At 44.4% G+C, this 17,881-nt stretch overlaps 1 protein-coding gene across 1 annotated transcript in view; it reads left to right on the plus strand.

Annotated features, from left to right (window-relative positions):
* SYCE1 (synaptonemal complex central element protein 1) overlaps positions 1-15,815 on the plus strand; it is a 335,387-nt gene extending 319,572 nt beyond the window's left edge. Inside the window, exon 12 of the mRNA XM_085631497.1 lies at positions 15,680-15,815. Coding sequence (XP_085487623.1) covers positions 15,680-15,815 — 136 coding nt within the window. The remainder of the gene's footprint in view (positions 1-15,679) is intronic.
* The last annotated feature ends 2,066 nt before the right edge of the window (positions 15,816-17,881 follow it).

Below are 17,881 nucleotides of genomic sequence, written 5' to 3' on the forward strand. Positions count from 1 at the left end.
ACCTCGGTATTTTCCGATTCGGTAAATACCACCTCGGTATTTTCCGATTCGGTAAATACCACCTCGGTATTTGCCGATTCGGTGAATTCCGATTCGTGATTACCGAATGTTACCGAATCGGTAACTGTTACCGAATTTTTACCTACATATAACTTACCGATTCTAATTTACCGATTCGGTACGGCTCGGTATTTAAGAAACGGTAGAATTTATTTACCTACATGAGGCCCCCAGTCTTGAGAACAGCATGCTGTGGAAAGCTCGAGCCCGAAGCCTGGCCCATCTCCAGGTCCTCTAGCACCCTCGAGCTTGTAAAGAGCTGAGCCGTCATGACGTCATGACGTCTGCCACCATGCCCCAAGAACTAATCACAGAGCAGTGACGTTTGATGTAAAACAGGCGAGAGAAAGATAATTCAAAATGTGAAACCAGAAAATAACTTTGGGATCAGTCCTGCCTTAGACACTTGAACTAATTTTGAGATCCGAGTCAAATATTTAATCCCACAGAACCTCCTTTTTCCTGATTATCACATACAAGTGTGCCTTCAAATGCGTGTATTTAGGAAGTCCACTGTACCAACTCGAAGACACTTGTGTACGACTTAAGAGACCATAATATCGCTACACCTCTAATATAAAGGCAGGCCGCAGATAGCGTACACACGACAACTGACTTGCCTCTGAATTCAGTAGTGGCATCGTTGTCAGGGTGGGTGGGGGCATGGATATTTCTAAGCTCATCTTTCAAAACTATTACCTTTCTTAAATGCCTCTCAACAGTGCAGTGTGTTTTATATATATATCTATATATATCTATATATAGATAGATAGATGATAGATAGATATACACTTTAAAAGAAAAGAATTGCAGTGGCTATACCATATTTTGAAGATGTTTGTTGCTTGATTTACATGCCAAATGTTTTTAATGGTCGGCTCGTGCATGGGCTCTTAAAGGTGAGCCAGACCCTTGTCTTGGTATTGGCTCTGCTCTTGCTGTTAATTTGTTGTCCCCGCCACATCCACCCAGTCTGCAGAACTGTTGCTGCAAACAGCAGATCTGACATCACTGTTAGGCCACAACCCGACTGAGAAATTATTGCAGGGGTGTCCCTCACCATACACCCCTCCCCCATGAGGCTACGTCCATGTTTAAAACACTCTTTCCCGCTAGATGTGGGATGTATTGTACGTCCTGGTGAATCCTGTCAAAGTCTCTGCCTATATCTCCTACAGTGCATCTCAAGCTATCTCAGATAAGAGTTGGACTGTGGGTCTGGTCTGTCAAGCACCTAGCGGAAACAGAACGGACTCAGAACCTAACGCAGGGTGCTGGGGTTTGCCTCACATCTTAAGCACCATGCACCGTCTTCTATCGCTTCACTGTCAGACACTTTTCTTGCTATAACCGTTTACGTACCATCTCCTGGTGCCCCTCCCACTGGATGTACAGCCTGTGTTGCACTGTTTCCAGGCACCACCAATGGCAAGGCTTCGGCATCTCCTGCTAGCATGGGTAATCCTAGACTTTCCAGAACATCCTCCTTTTTTGATATCTGATGTTTGACTGGTTTGAGGAAAAAGGTAAGAAGGCGGCAGAACAATAGGGAACAAGCCCCAACCCTGTCCCTAAAGTCACTGATTTAGTATTGGAGTCTCGCGTGGATCTTCTTCATTTCGCGGACCTGAAATTCATGCTTCACTGGTTTGCTTCCTCATACAAGTTCCAAAGTGCCAGCCACTGTTCTGTGTCTATTCTATCGATAGGGTCTTTCAATCATTTACTCAACTTGCTTAAGTGTTCTAGATTATAGGGACTTTCCCCTGATATTAATTTCTTTCTTTGAATATTTACTGAGTCCCACTAACTGTTTCAGATACCCGCAAGTGCTTTGTACGTACTGCTGGTACATAACAAAGGCAGGAGTACCTTTTTGCAGAGGACTGTTCTTGTTCTTAGTTTTAGCTTGTTAAGATTTCACAGCATCCATTTCTAGTCCGCATTCACACACGGCTATAAATAAAGTTCTCTTCCAGGGGATCCTTATCATTAGTCATAAGCACAGAAAAGTCCCGCCTATGTGTGGGGACCACAGAGCACCTAAACATAATATTTATATATATGTAGAAAACCTGTACATAGTACATAGCAAATATATATATGTATATGTGTATATATATATATATATATATATATATATATATATGATAAAAAAGGACCAGATTACATTTACTTTTTCTTTAAAAACATAGCATAAATACCATTCATGTAATAAGAGAAACAGCTGTGTATAGGAAGCCTTCTCAAAAACCTTTATTTAAAAGTAAAAAGGAAATGGAATATGAGGCATTGTTAACCAGTAGTCTGCATTTAAAGAGTAACCATATAAAAAACTGGCACAGTGCATTTAAGAACCTTACAGTACCCCCTGTATCCCATCATGCCTCACTGGTGACGGTTAGGTCAGTTCATTTTTCTGTCTCCTTCTGTTAGGGTCCTGGAACACTGCTCATCTTTTTCTATCTAAAAACTAAAAGATTTCTCATCAGATTTTGATAAAAAGCTTTTCTTTTGTAGTTGCAATTACTTGCTGTGCTGACAACCCTTTTTCTGACAAAAATGCCTTCATTGTTTGTGAAGTGTCCTTCTTCTGAGAAGAAGCAAGACCAGACTGACCCTTATGCAGTCTGTATTTGTGTGCCTCCCAGAGTTCCACCACCCTGATGCCTGTCCACATTGCCAGAAGCTATCAGGACGTACTCTGAGGGACAGAGAAAAGATATGACTTCATAGGCTACAGCAGAGAGGATCATCCTCAAAAGGCCTTGGGGAACATTCTGTTTCCTCCAAAGAGCCCTCATCTCGCCCTAAGGATGACGAGAGGGGCAGATCCAGAACAAAACGCCATGGATCAATGTTCCGGTCGGGACGTAGGATGTCGAAAAAGGTGCTGGTTTGCTCCCCGTTGATGATAAAGATGCCGCCGAAAGGGCATCGCTCGCCGTCGGAGCACACCTGACGCTCGACGTAAAGACCACATGGGTAGAGAGACACCGTCCGTCAACAGCAAGACACTCATCGAAGTCGATGCACCATCTGTTGACGCCAAGACACTCATTGGCATCGAGACTGCGCACACCGTCATGATCAACATCATACGTCTAAGCCTATGGCGTAAAAAACTGCAACACCATCAGAACATTCACCGACACTGAAGAAGCAGTCGGCATCGCCATAGAGAGCAAAGCAACATACCACATTAAAACCCAAGTCTGCGTCGAGGGAGTGAAATGTAGCGGGGACATCTGATGTACACATAGTGTTGGTGGTGACAGCACGACCTCAAACACCTTCAAGGTCCAGATCTCAGTCACTTGGTCCCCTCTCTCCAGAGGGTAGAGACAACTTGATGAAGAGACCAGTGCCAGCAACATCAGACTGAATATTCACAGGTATATTTGACTTTCAGGCCTCTCACACCTTCTCCGAAGAAAAGATCTTCTCCTTGATTCTTTCTGAGTAATCCCCCAATACCTCCCACTCCAAAAGAGAGCCAACGTAAGAGGTCTCAACGATCCAAGAGTCATGGGCATTGTCACCCTAGATGAAGGTCTAGGAGAAGATCATCCAGAAGTCAAGGGCGCTGCAACACTAGATCAAGGTTAGGACAAAATCAAGGTCCAGGAGGGCCTAATCTCGCACCAGGCACAGGTGAACACCATGTTGGTCCACAACATCAGTAAGAGACTATTCTCTGACCCTCTCAGATCTACCTCCATCGTGAGTTGTCTGTGTGGATGACCTCCTAACTTTTAATGATGTCTTGATCAGAGGCGCTAAGAAATTGAATATCAATATTCTGACGCCCACCACCACATCCTCTGTGATTTTTGAAACTCTACATCACATGGCGGCTTCGCAACCACCACTCTTTCCTCTTGTGCCTGGTTTGCAACTGTTCCTCACACCATAATTTAAAAGTATAAGGCTCTGGAACACGACCTATTATTCCTCATGGCTGATCCTCTTCCAGACTCTGTCATGGTGGCAGCGGCACGAAAATCACATACTTCTGTCGCATCATCATCCTTAACTCATCCAAATAAGGAAAGTAAGCAGATGGATGCACTGTAAAAGAAAATGTGCGACACCTCTGCATCCTTCATGAAGGCAGTGAGTTCCCGAAGCTCTCCTTGGGTGCCACGACAGATCCCTCTTAGATTCTCTTTCAAGGTTTGCCGAAAAGTTACTTAAAGAAGACAGACAGTACTACCTGGAGGTTCCTAATGAAAGTGGCCTGGTTGCCCACCAGATCATGAGCGCAGCTGCAGATGCATTGGACTTGGCAGCACATGGATATGCACATGGGGTATGTGCAAGACAATGTTACTGGGTGTGTCTCACAGGACTGGAGCCTGAGGCGCAACAACGCATTCTAAACCTCCTGTTTTCTGGTAACACTCTCATTGGCTCTCACACAGATCAAGAGTGGTCCAGAATGAAGATCGAGCTGAACACTCTGAAACCAGAGGACCTCGAGAAACAGAAAGAAATAATGGAACAGTACAGGCCCTGTGACAGGTGGTTTTACCAACAGAGGGTTCTCTTCCAGGGGATCCTCATCAATAGTCATAAGCACTAGAATATTCCCGCCTTTGCGCGGGACCCCGGAAACACAATCATATATGTGATAAACATATATGTATCTCTCTCTCTCTCTCTCTCTCTATATATATATATATATATATATAATTAATAAATAATATAAAAGTAAATGCAGCCTTTCATAACCAGAGCTGAATAATGCTGTAAGAACTCTCCTGTATACCACAAATAAATTATGCAATATAAACAATATATCACACAAAACAGGAAAGAAAACAGCAGTAAAGCATGTTTGAAACTGGTTTAATGCTTAGTATTTAGCCCAAAACCTCAGATAGGACTGAAAGCATTAGCACCTCACAGGCTGCATTGTAGAAAAACACAGCCTAGAAAGGCTAGAAAGCTAACTCTTAGCAACACAGAAAAAACTGGCACCGTGACTAGGCAGCCATGACCCCTAGCCTCCCATCATGCCTCAGGGGTGACAGTTGGGTCAGTTGTTTTTCCGGCTCCTTCAGTCAGGATCCTGGTTACACAGCTCCACTCTTTTCTGGTTTTATTCAGAAATGTTCCACCTTTTTCAGAAAAATTTTAACTTACTTCGACGTCTTTCATCCAGTCAAGTAAGGTGTTGTCTTTTTCTGATTATTTTTGGCATTTTTTTTACCACACAAAATGCCATCCCTTTTTGATCCCTGCCCTTCTTGTGGTAAAAAGAAGGCCAGGTCAGACTCTCATTCGGTCTGTATTCTTTGCCTACCTAAGGATCATGTCCCAAAGGCTTGTCCTCATTGCCAGACCCTCTCTAAAAGAACTTTAAAAGATAGAGAGAGGATTCGTCTCTATGGATTGGCGGAGAAGGCTTCCAGAGGCAGGTCTCCGGTAAGAAAAGGCTCCAAGAGGCCCAGATCCTCTTCTAGACCCTCAGCGTCGGGCTCGGCGCTGAGAAAACAGCTACCGGAGGGGCATGCAGCGAAGAAAATACCGTCGACGGCGGGCTTGCCGTCGAGAGAGCGCAGACATGAAGGTATGTCATCGACGTCGAGAGTCCGTCAACCTCCAGTTCGCCGCCGGCTTCAAGACGTCGATTGGCTTCCAAGAGCCAAAGCCCTCCGCCGACGTCAACCAGGCGACGATCGGCGTCGAGAGCCAGCAGACCTCCGTCGACGTCGGTCAGACGTTCGGCGTCAAGAGCTGATAACTCCCCGTCGCCGTCATATAGACGACGTTCGATGTCGAGGAGAGAGAGTTCTCCGCCGTCGCAGACCAGACGTCGAGATCGAGACCACCGACGTCATCCCGACGACGTTCGACGCCGAAGTCAAGAAGCCCTCCGCCGACGTCATTCCAACGTCGTTCGGCGACGAGAGCTACAAGCCCTCCGCCGTCGTCATCCCATCGGCGTCGAGGAGAGTCAGCCCTTCGTCGCCGTCGAGGCCACATCGCACGACGTCGAGACGAGGAAGTATTCACCCGCCGTCAAGGCGCCATTTGCCTTCGACGCCGAGCTAGTCACAGCCGACGCCGAGACCACTCCCTGAACCTGGTTGAACATCCACGACTACAAGATCTCGTTCGACGTCGAGGTGGCCTCCGTCGCAGCGGGATATACGCTCGACGTCGGGACCACCTTCACATAGATCTAAGGAAGGTTCGGTAGTCTTGGTGACGGAATCGGCGTCAACGCATTCCTCTTCTCATTCCTCGAGACGCCCTCACTCTCCATCTGTGGAGAAGTGTGGCTCAATGGTTAGAGTGGCAGACCCTGATGCAGAGGTCTGGCCCGGGACCAGGGTTCAATTCCCCGCCCCGGCGGGTCTTGGGCTCAAAATTCCACAGACCTGATCATTCTCGCCTCGGTGCCTATTCCAATCATGGAGTCCCACTCTGCAACTCTGGGCAATAGCTTGTTTAATCTCCACAACGGCCCCCACAACGCTAAAGGATGCCCGGCCTCCACCTTGGGGGTGCCCAGGAGTGGACGCCTCACAGGGAAAGCCAGGATGGGTTCCACAGCGGTATTCGTACAAGCGCCTTGAGACCCTTGCGGGTGAGTAGTGCGCTATACAAGTATCAATTTACATTACTTTACATTTACATCTGCGTCTCCGGAACATCAGAGGAGGTCACAACAGACATCCCTGTCGCATCACACCTCTCCTTCGATTCATCTGTCTCCCAGATGGCTTTTACCAGTGCATCACTGGAGTAAGACTCCGGCGGGAGCAGCAAGAAGGCAGGAGGAGTACACAAGTCCTGTTCACAGGTCCCCTCTGCAAAGATTAGTCCAGGAGGTGGATAGATCGCCTTCGCTGATACGCCACCACCATGCAGGTAGATCTAAGGAGCGTAGGCCTCCTGCGTCACATCACCACAGAAGGAGGTCTTCCTCATGGTCATCTTCCTCCACCCATTCATCATAGAGGGACTACTCGCCTACTCTATAGGACAGCCCTCAGTCGCGAGTATCCCCGATAGATGATATTAACACCTATCAGGATGTGCTGCAGAGAGGGGCTCAGAAGCTGAACATTGCAATGTCCACTCCCCAGGTCGCAACGCAACAGTGATCTTCGAGACGCTGCACCAAAGATCTGCTTTGCATCCGTTGCTGCCTCTGGTTCCTGGCCTTATGGAACCAGTAATGGACATTTTTCTGACCCCTTCAACGATTAAGGCCGCACCTTTTCTTCATTTACTATGGACATGCACGAGTGAGAACAAAAGGTGATAATCTGTTTCCACGGTTCCCTTGGGAACTAGAGGTTCATGTTCTAGGTTTGCCGAAATCACCTGTTACTCTGGAAGGGTTAGGAGTTCAGGTGAGGCACTATGAGTTAGTTGGATATGGGCCTACAGGTACTGATGTAGTAGGACTCAGATCCTGCATTCTGATGTCATGTTCTCCCAAGGCACAAAATCCCTGCAACATGACGCCACCAACGATGGTCTGGTACTAATTCACGGGTCTCCTGAGTAGTGCTTGTGTGTGCCCATAGCACTCTCATACCTACCACTGGAGATGTCCGTGGTGTTGGGGTTATATGCTCCACAGTATTTTTAGGAAGCCCAAATCTTTCCGTTGGTTTTGCAAGCATGAACCTTTAAAAGGATTACCCATATTTGTGTTTGCACTTTGTTTCCATTACATTTTTTTAATGGCGCAGCCACAACCTATACAAATTGCTGACAACTGCAAACCTGCAGCCTTTGCACATTGGCATTGCAGGCAGTGATTTTATCCTTGTGGTTGAAGCCCACGAACACTATCGGTAAGAAGTCTTTTATTCTTGGATCATCGTTCCGGCTGTGGATGCTAATCCTGTCACATTTCATGAATAAATTACTGTTAACCCACAGCAACAATACAGAGCACCCTTATACATGTACTTGCACCAGTACGCACGGGTCCAGTTAGTAATGAAGGGGCCAGCACTAGCTGGTTATACATCATTCCCTAACTTACAAGTCTCAAAGTTCATTAGCTACAACAATTGTAAAATGGTCTTGTTAGACTATATAGATGTGTAAATCAGTATGTTTTGGGCACCTTGTTGGCTGTCCCAGCAAGGGCCGGCCTGGTGGGACAAGCTCAGCTGCTTGCTGCGCTAACAATAAGTCCTGTAATTTTCCTTACAGTTATGATTGCCAAAATAATAGATCTAATTGAAGACGTGTTTCCCCTTACCGGACCACAAGACAAGCACAGAATATTGGTATGTGCTTACCCCATAATTTCCCATGATAAGTGACTGTGCAACTTGGGGCACAGTCTTTGCCGCTGTCTATACTAAAGCACATGATACTCCGTCTCGGTCAGTCTTGCCGGAGGTGTTAAAACAAATACAGAACGAACATGGGGCAGCTGCTGCACTGGATATGGGGATGAAACTAAAAGAAGATTTTCCTGTAACGTCCGCAATGATTCCGTCAAACATTAAAGGTGAAGTTGCTTCTCTGTCTATAAGGCAATGACTAGCGCATGTTGCACCGCTCAACCAGGAACGCAAGCAACCTATAAATACTGCTGAAGTGTATACTTCTACAGGATGCAATAATTTGGGGGAACCAGACCCAGTAAACCTCAACTTGGCAAACCTAGTTCTGACAAGGATACTGCCAAGCTGAACCCAGAGCTTGTTAAAAAAAAAGCAATTGGACGGACTCAAACTTAAAGAAAAAGCTAAATTTCAAGGAGGATCTTCACCTCCTGAGTCCTCTGACAGACACTATAATGTGCGTGTTCGCACACAAATAAAAGCACCTGATATGTATTGGTTACCAGAAACTCGTTCATCTCGTTTCTTTACAGGATAGGAGGGTGTTCTAACTGCAGACAGCAAGAATACGTAAAACCGAACAGGGACTCACAACTCTTGTCTAAAGTGAAGATAAAGAAGGAAAAACCTTTTCCCCAATTTAAGAAAAAGAAAGTTGCAGCTATAACTGCAAAGTATTCCATAAACACTGATACCTTTTCTTCTGAACAGGGGGTGATCGTTGACTCTTCTCTACAGCGCGGTAGAGGTCACTATAGTGTGCCAGAATCTCCAGGGGTTTCTGACAGCAACATCAACTGATAGCTTTGTTACAGTTCTCGCTCTCTGGTCCACCGTGGCTTCGTTTGTTTGTCATGGTGAGAGCTAATTGTTTTTTTCCCTTACTTCCTGTGAGCTAATTGACCACCGCCATCTTGGGCAGGTCGGCGGTCTAGACTTTTGTGTTCCCTGTTAAGGAGACTGCATTTAAGCAGCTGCAAGGTGTGCCAAAGGCAAGCCCGTCTGCGCCTGTCTGTGCCTGGATGACTCGAGACGGCAGGACTCCTGCCCACTTCTTCATTTTTCTTATGCCCTTTGTCCTCTGGCAATATGGCCAGAAATCCAATATGGAAATACTCCTCTACCGAATTAAAACAAATCTACAAGGTCTTCACAGCAGCTAATAACCAGTTGTTTATGCTGCATTCAGCTCTTTCCGATTCCTATGGGGCAGGTAACTTGTAAACTGGGCAGGTTCTCCTGCTTAGGCTACTCATCTATGTCTGGCTTTGTAGCACAGCAGTTCCATGTATTCCACTAGTCATTCCCCACAATATTCTTTGGTTAAATTAGACAGGGAAGACCGTCCGGGAGGGGGTGTGGCCATCAATTTTCACGATTCTATAAAAGTTGAATTAGTCGATACCCTACTCTCAGCCTGGATTGAGATGTGTATATTTAAAATCACAAACTCTAATACTGAAGTCTGGAGATGGGCTTTGATTTAGTCCCCACCAGGTACCAGGATAGATGTTACCCAGTCTCTAATTGACTATATTGCGCCCCATATCCTAGCCTCTGCCAAGTTTTTATTGTTGGGTTGCTTTAACTCCCATGGTGAGGACACCGACGATCAAGGCATGTTGCAACTCCTAGCTGATATGGAGACAATAGGGCTTAAACAAATAGTGTTGGGCCCACACATAGGGCTGGACACACTCTTGATCTTATTTTTAGAAACTACTGGAAATAATACTCAAACCTCCTGTGCCCATTACTAGGTTAGACCATTACTTGATCACATTTTCTATCTCATGTAAAAATGTCTCAGTAAAGCAAAGAAATACGTTTTTAGGCCCTGTTGCCCCTGGAAGATGGTTACTCCTGCCACCTTTTCAGAGGCTTTTAAGGCTCCCATACTGTCATCCCATGTGGATACGAATACTGCTTTGGCTGCCTATCATGATTTGCTATTAAATGATTTTGACTATATAGCCCATTTCAAGAAATCTGCATCAACTTTTCATAGACGCCATACACCTTGGTGCACAGACATACTACTACGTCAAGAAAAATCCAAATGTAAACACTTGAAGCACAGATGGCGCTCCACAAAATCCTCTGTGAACAAAATAGCATGTTGGTGCTATGGTAAGAAGCTACCATTCTATGATTAAAGCAGCACGGAGAGCGCATATAACTTCAACTATAGTACAAGCAGGCAACTCCACAAAGGAGTTATACAAAGTGCTAAATAACTTTCTGAAACAGCTCGCATGCACGACTACTATCCCAGCCTCCCAAAACCTTTGCGACTCTCTAGCAGATTTCTTTGAAGAGAAAATTGGCATCATTTACAAGATTTTCTCACCTAGCCCTGTACGTCCAGAGATGGAATTTGATTGGAATCAACCTCACCCTGATGCCAATTCTAGCTTGGGTGACTTCGATCTCTGCTCCATGGAGCAGGTGGTGAAGATGCTAGCCTTTGCAAAATCAGGCTCTCCCCTTGATGCTTGTTCCCCTTAGGATTGTGACCAGTTTAGCCTGCCATCTGGCACCTCCCATTATTGTTTAATATTTCTCTAGGTTCTGCGAAAGTGGCAACTGAATGGTGACCGAGTGTGTGCAAGTATCTCCGCTTCTTAAGACTTTGAAAGCCTGTGAGAGGAAGCTGCTTATATGACTACAGAAGCTTAAAATAAGAGAAGAGCCGATATCCAGTGAGAACAGTGAAGATTCATCATCATCCTCCAGAAGGTCTCATAAAAGAGAGAGGTCTTATCATTCTCACTTCTCTTTAGAGCCGCCTAGGAAAGCCTAAAAAAGACCACTCATGGGTCTTACAGGAGTCGTAGTCCTTCAAGATCTCCTCATGAAAAGCGACAGGAGAAAAAAGGACCTTCTACCTCCTCTAAAAGATCGGAAAAAGCAAAGTCTGAGCCACCTACACCACCAGCCAATGTATAGCTTTTTTGTTTTTTTAAATCCATCTTTTGTGCCATCCACTGAAAAAACGTCGACAAACATCTCCCCATCGACAAGACCGTTGTCTAGGGTGAAAACATCTACGGCAACATCGACGACGACTGCCTCTAGCCCTGTGACTTCTTTATCTACAACGTCAGCTGCATCGACGACGACATTCTCAATGGCGATCCTAGTCTCTAGACTGACGACGCAGACATTTTCCACGACTTAGTTGTTGATGTCCGTGAAGACAATTCCACCATTGACGATTTTGACAACAACGACGACGATGAGATCCATGACTCCCATGCTGTCTGCGGAGCTTTCTTTTGCCTCGTCGACACCTAAGCCCTCGTCATTGCCCTTATTGACGACCCCGTCAAAGATACCGTCGATGAGAGAAAAAGCAGAAATAAACTGATAAACAGGACAAAATAAGGCATTTAACCCCTGAGCACACTTCCCCAAGCAAGGTGTCACCACTGCTGCCAATTCACCTGTTGGAAGAGGAGGACTCGGATGATGGTGGTCCATTTGGAGTTGCGCACAGCCCATTGCAACTCCATATCAAGTGCCAGGAATATGATTATGAGGAAGAACAATATCAGGAACAGGTTTATTACCCCTCTCAGGAGCAATACTGACAGCAATACCAAGAGGAGATGGTTTGCTTCCCTTCTTCATTAGTGGCTGATTTGCACTGTATGCTCGCAGATTACAAAAGGCATTTCCCTCCCGCTTCTACAATAACAGCACCGGTTACCTTGCCTTCAAAATATCCGTGCAGCCTTCTACTCCGCAACAGAGGAATTTACTGTTACCTACTTCACTAAGACATTCTCCAGAAGTAACTCTTTTCCAAGATCCTGCAACTTCCAATGAGGATAGAGATGAGGGTGAGCTTCCTGACACCAATTCAGAATAGGAGGATTATTTGATGCCCACACCATCATCCCTCTCACCAACTCCTGTGGATTCTCCTCCTGAGGACATTAGGTGTTTTCATTACCTGCTTGAAAGAGCGGCAACGAGCATTTGGAACTTTTGATGTGATGCGGTCGGGATTTCTGACGGCAGTAAGGACGTAACATGGTCCCAAGAATGACGTATATATACACTGAGTATGACGAGGACTGGATCTATTAACATACACGGTTGAAGTTGGACAGCAGATGAGATTGATTATCCAGAAATTATAAGAATTGTTACGATAGGACTCGAACAGGAATTGATACTTTATGCGAGGTAATAGATGTGAGAACATCCGACTTTGGAGCCTTGAGGAAGCCCATTGGGCGAAACGCGCGTCGGCTGCCTGTGAATTGGAAACGGCTGTTTTTATGAATTTGGAATAAAGGCCAATCATTAACAACTCGACGTGAATCAATATTTGAACTCTTTTTTTGAGATATTCAGTGCTATGGAATGGACTTGATGATACTAGATCAATCCCTTCTTTCGGTGTGTTACAGTGTCTCTGGTTTGAAATTAATTTTGAGTCATTTGTGATCTCAATGTTTTCGATACTTGAGGTGGATAAGTATCAAACACTGTATTAGCACCCAATACTTAATATCTTTAATACTACATTTGAAGAATTACACTTTATAACTCATGATGATGTGCAAGTCGATATAGCATATCCACCCTGTCTTTTGTGTATAAACCTATTGCAGGTGTTGGTCTTTGTAATCAAAGAAAAGAAGTCGTTCCTGATGTCGGCTCTACTGGAAATTTTCCTAGGGTTCATAATAGTCTCTACCACAGCCAGTCGCAGCCTTCCATCTCGGAAGATCGCAAATATTTGGAACAAATTATGACAGACCTCCAACAAGCCTCAGACCTCTCTCAGTTAGATCACTTGCCTGGTGAGTCTTCTGTCCTCATCAATCCAGGCGATTTCCCCTGGCGCGCTGCACTCTAGGGCTCTCCAGCGCCTCAAGGCTCATCACCTACGCAAGGGTCTTACATGCTCCCAATCAGTCTCTCTGTCTGACGAAGTAAAAGATGAGATCGATTGGTGGCTAGCCCACATGGAGGCTTGGAACGGGAGGGCGATCTTTGGATCCACGCTGACTTGAGGTAATAGAGCCTGACACCAGCCTCTCTGGATGGGGCGCTCGATGTGGGGAATTCTCCACAGCAGGAAGTTGGTCACCACACAAACAGAGCTTTCATATCAACTATTTAGAGCTCCTTGCAAGCTTGTTTGCTGTGCGTTGCTGGACAAAGGACAGGATCCAATCCTGTGTTCTACTAAAGATGGTCAGTGACTCTATGGTACGCTATATCAACCACCTGGGATGTACCTGGTCGATAGCCCTGGTAGACTTGGCAAAGAACTTTTGTAATTTATGGATGGAGAATCAGGTCTCCGTGAAGGCGAAATATCTTCTGGGTCAGTCGAACCAAGTGGCGGATTGGCACTTCCGCAACTTTTACTATACAAGTTTGTGGAAGCTGAACCTGCAGGTCTTCAGACAACTCTGAGACAGATGGGTCAATTCTCGATTGATCTTTTTGCGTCCCGGCTTGACCACCAGCTGCCCTAGTTCTTTAGCTAGAGACTTGATCCTTAAGCGGTGGCACAAAGCCTTTCTCCAGGATTGGTCCCAGGAGAAGGGATATGCATTTCCTCCCTTTTCAATGATCACCTTAATATTGGCACAGACACTGTGTCAGCACACGGACGTGGTCTTGGTGACACCCTGGTGGAGATCGCAAGTATGGTTTCTGGTCCTTCTGGAACTTTCCTGAGATTCTCCAATCCAACTCCCCCTCTTTCCTCAGATTCTGCTGAGTCCGGATCTCAAACCACACAGATTGGTTACTGAGGATTCCCTGCAGCTGATAGTCTGGCAGATTAAAGGCAACGTTGGATGCTGCCAGGGCTTTCACGACATGCTGAGCTCCTACTCTCTAAGTCATGGGCGGATAGTGCCACCAAATGCTACACGTCAACCCAGATGCGATGGGTGCTTTGGACTTTGAAATGGGGTGTGGGTTATGCAAGAGGCTGGTATTGATGCCAAGAAGTTTGGGGCTCACTCAACAAGAGGGGCATCGACTTCACCTTCAAGAGGTTTTATTTTAAACCAGTGTTGGATGTGGCACAATTAGTGGTAAGTAAGATTTAAACTAGCCTTGCCTCTGGTCCTGACATAGAATGAAAGTTTTCCCAGCTATAGTGAAGCTAAGTTTCAATTCTATTAAGGACACAGAGGCATTAATTATCTCCCAGTGGTCAATTGAGCAAGCACCCTCCCCCTTTGACAGTAAGTAAGGCTTTCATGTGCAATGTTATAGACAACTAATAGCATGATGATATTTTCCTGAATCGCATGTGTTGCACGCTCATATGTTACTTATGGTGATTTGTGTTATGCTTATGTCGGAAGTTCTTATAATGACAGACTTGTTCAGAATGGTTATTTACGGGTTTCCTCTCTTCCAAGGAAATGATGCATAATAATTTCAGTTGAGCGTGACTCACGTGAAGAAAGAGGGAGCCCTGGATATAGAAGTTGGACTATATGTGGTACCAGTGGCTTAGATTAGAAGATGGACTTGATATGGTTCCATAGGGTTTCTCGGAACAGTAGTTTTTCTTTACTTGTTAACTTTAGCGAAGTCAGAATAGCATAATGCTTGCCTCCATGTCCATGATAGAATTGAAACTTACCTTTACTATAGCAAAGCAAATTTTCATTAAAGACAAGTATTACTCCCCACAATATTCAAAGATCACAAGCCACCACTGACTTTTATTCTAGTTTGTACACTTAGTTAATGTGGTTTGTTAAGTAAAGCATAATATAGCATACCATGTCTATGTATTTTTATTACTTTTTACTGAATTGGTGATGATTGATTTGTTGAATGTATTTTTATGGTTTTATGGGTTTTCGTAATCTGAAATAAACTTTGATACTGCTTGTTAAGTAAAGTAAAAGAAGATACAGTAAATTGTGCTTGGGAAAGTCTGCAGTGTTTCCGTGCATTACACCTGCCCAGTTCTTTCTATCTAAATATAAATCTTAATTGATTTAATGGATTCATTTATTACACACATATTGTTTATCTCCCTCTCACTTTCTCTCTCTTCTCTACATACTTCACCTAAATCCCAGTGTCATTCTCTCTTTTGTGCACATCCTGTCTATGTGCCAACGTTCTGTCTCCTTTTATTTTCATCTCTCCTTCTCTCATCCCCTCTGACTGCTTTCTCTCCCTCCCGTGTTTCTGCTGTGTCATTCTTACTCCACTTCTCTGTCTCTTGCTGTATATAAATCTGACTGCATTTTCCCTGGTCTTTTATTCCCCACATTCATCACTTTTTATAGGCTAAAAGAAGAGCTGGAAGGCAATGCAGGCGGCCCACAGTGTATTGCCATGGAAGTTGTTACAGAGGAGAGTGTTGAGAAGGTAGGATGGCTTTCCCACAACTTGAACTTGCTGCCAGTAGAGACTCAAATATAATATGTGGATATAGAGGAAAAATCTTGAGCACCTGGCTTCATCCCTTGAGGGAATGATAGTAGTGGGATTAAAGAAACATTTCCAAACAATATAGGCTCCAACCTGGACAATAGCAATGTTCTGATTGCTGGGGTTGACGATTTCATCTTGGTCATTCTGTAAAGAGTTCTCTAGTTCTCTATGCTGCCACACATCTTATCAAAGAACTGAAGAAGTACATTCAATTCTCTTTCACCTTGCTAACCCTGATTTTCCTTTCAAAACTTTATCATCTTCAACACCTATTTCAACCTCTATGAAGCTGAGACAATCAGCTCTGTACTGTACCTGGCAAATAAATGCATCTTTTCCATCAAGGAATCCATGTAATGTTCATTAAATTATTCCAGCAGACCCAGTGGTGTCTTGTAACTTTTTAAAATTATCATTACTCAATATGTAGCACATTCCTGTTCAGGAATACAATACTGCTCTTTACATTTCACTGGCCACTTGAATGCCAATATTTATTCAGATAATTGCTTTTTGTTATTGGTCGATAAAGGATTTCTAGCTCAAGGAATCCTTGTGGGTATACTGCATCCAGCAAAACTGAGGGTTACACATGAGTGTAAGAACTGCTACTTTCAAGAATGTAGATAGTGTTGAGTTTCTCTTTAAATCTGTCACTAAGCAGTGGGGAAAGAAGACAAGTGGTAAAGAACAGATAGAACTTTTCATATTTGCTCTGACATCTGAGAAGGTAGACAGCAGATCTGGTTGAAGTACCTGGATTGGCAACCCATGTAAAGAATTGCAACTTAAAGTGGAACTGATGCTTGGCTGTCTATGTGTGAACAACAGTTTCTGTCTTTATTTTTTGCTTCTTTATTTCCCGAGCTATGTGACTCTGGAGTATATTGGGTTGTTACCTTAGGGGTGCTTACGGGTGGGACTGTCTCTGCTTTTTATGCTATTGTGTGCTGTATAAACAAAACAATAAACAAAATAGGAAAACAAACAAAGGAAATAGATTAGGCAGAAAAAGCATTTTTCATTTTGGGTTATTTTTTCATTTTAATTAGATTATTTGTAACAAAAAAAAAAAAAAAAAAGGAAAGTAAGTAAATTTGATCAAAGTTGCCCTCAGAGAATTCAATTGACATCGGATACAACTAGAAAAGCAGTGTAAATAATGTTAAACATAGCCTAGGAAGGCCATAAAGCCTTCGCTTTAGTAACACATCTCTATCATTTTATGAGACTAAATGTCAACTAATCAGGTTGCAGCACTCTCTAGAACACTCCCCTCAGAGGCTTCTGTCTCTCAGATTTTCTACTGCACATCCTGTGAGGGAGTCTCAGTCTGAGCTCTGGTCATTTCAACCTACTATTCAATCTTCAAATAGTTTTATATATATGTGTACACATACAACTACCTACTACTACCTATTACCATCTGCTTCAAATCTGACTCTACAATGTCAGAACTGGCTGAAAAATGCCTTTTTAGACCATGTTGGGAAGAGGCTGCATTCTGAAGACCAGCACCAGGACTGCATTTGCTGCCTCTACCCATCCCACAAGGTAAAGGATTGTAAGATCTACTATACCTTTTTCTCAAAAACCCTAAAAGACAGGGAGGGGGGGGGTAGGTTATTGCCGTAGCTTCAAAAGCTTAAAGCAAAGGAAGACCTTGTTCCTGGTGATAACAGTGGGGATTCTTCCTCATCTTCCAGGAGAGTTAAAAAAAAAGGGAGCGGTCAGAATTTCGGTCACCTCATGAGCCTCTCAAGAAGTCTTCAAAAAGACTCACTGTGGGTCCTACAAGGAGCACAGTCCCTCTTAAAGGCACTCTCACAAGCATAAGGAACATGATATATCCTCGAAAAAGCAAGATCTAAACTGTGTACGCCTTCCCCCAGATTTCTCCCAAGTTTAAGAAATCATTGTCAGCACTGCTGACAGAGAAATCATTGACAAGCACACCATCGACGAAGAGATCGAGTACTACGATGGCAGCGACTATGACGCCAACCATGACAACAGTAGCAACAGTGATCGTGGTCAATTCACCACCAATGACA

The sequence above is a fragment of the Triturus cristatus genome, chromosome 10 (genome assembly GCF_964204655.1).
Source record: "Triturus cristatus chromosome 10, aTriCri1.1, whole genome shotgun sequence".
Classification (NCBI taxonomy): Eukaryota; Metazoa; Chordata; class Amphibia; order Caudata; family Salamandridae; genus Triturus; species Triturus cristatus.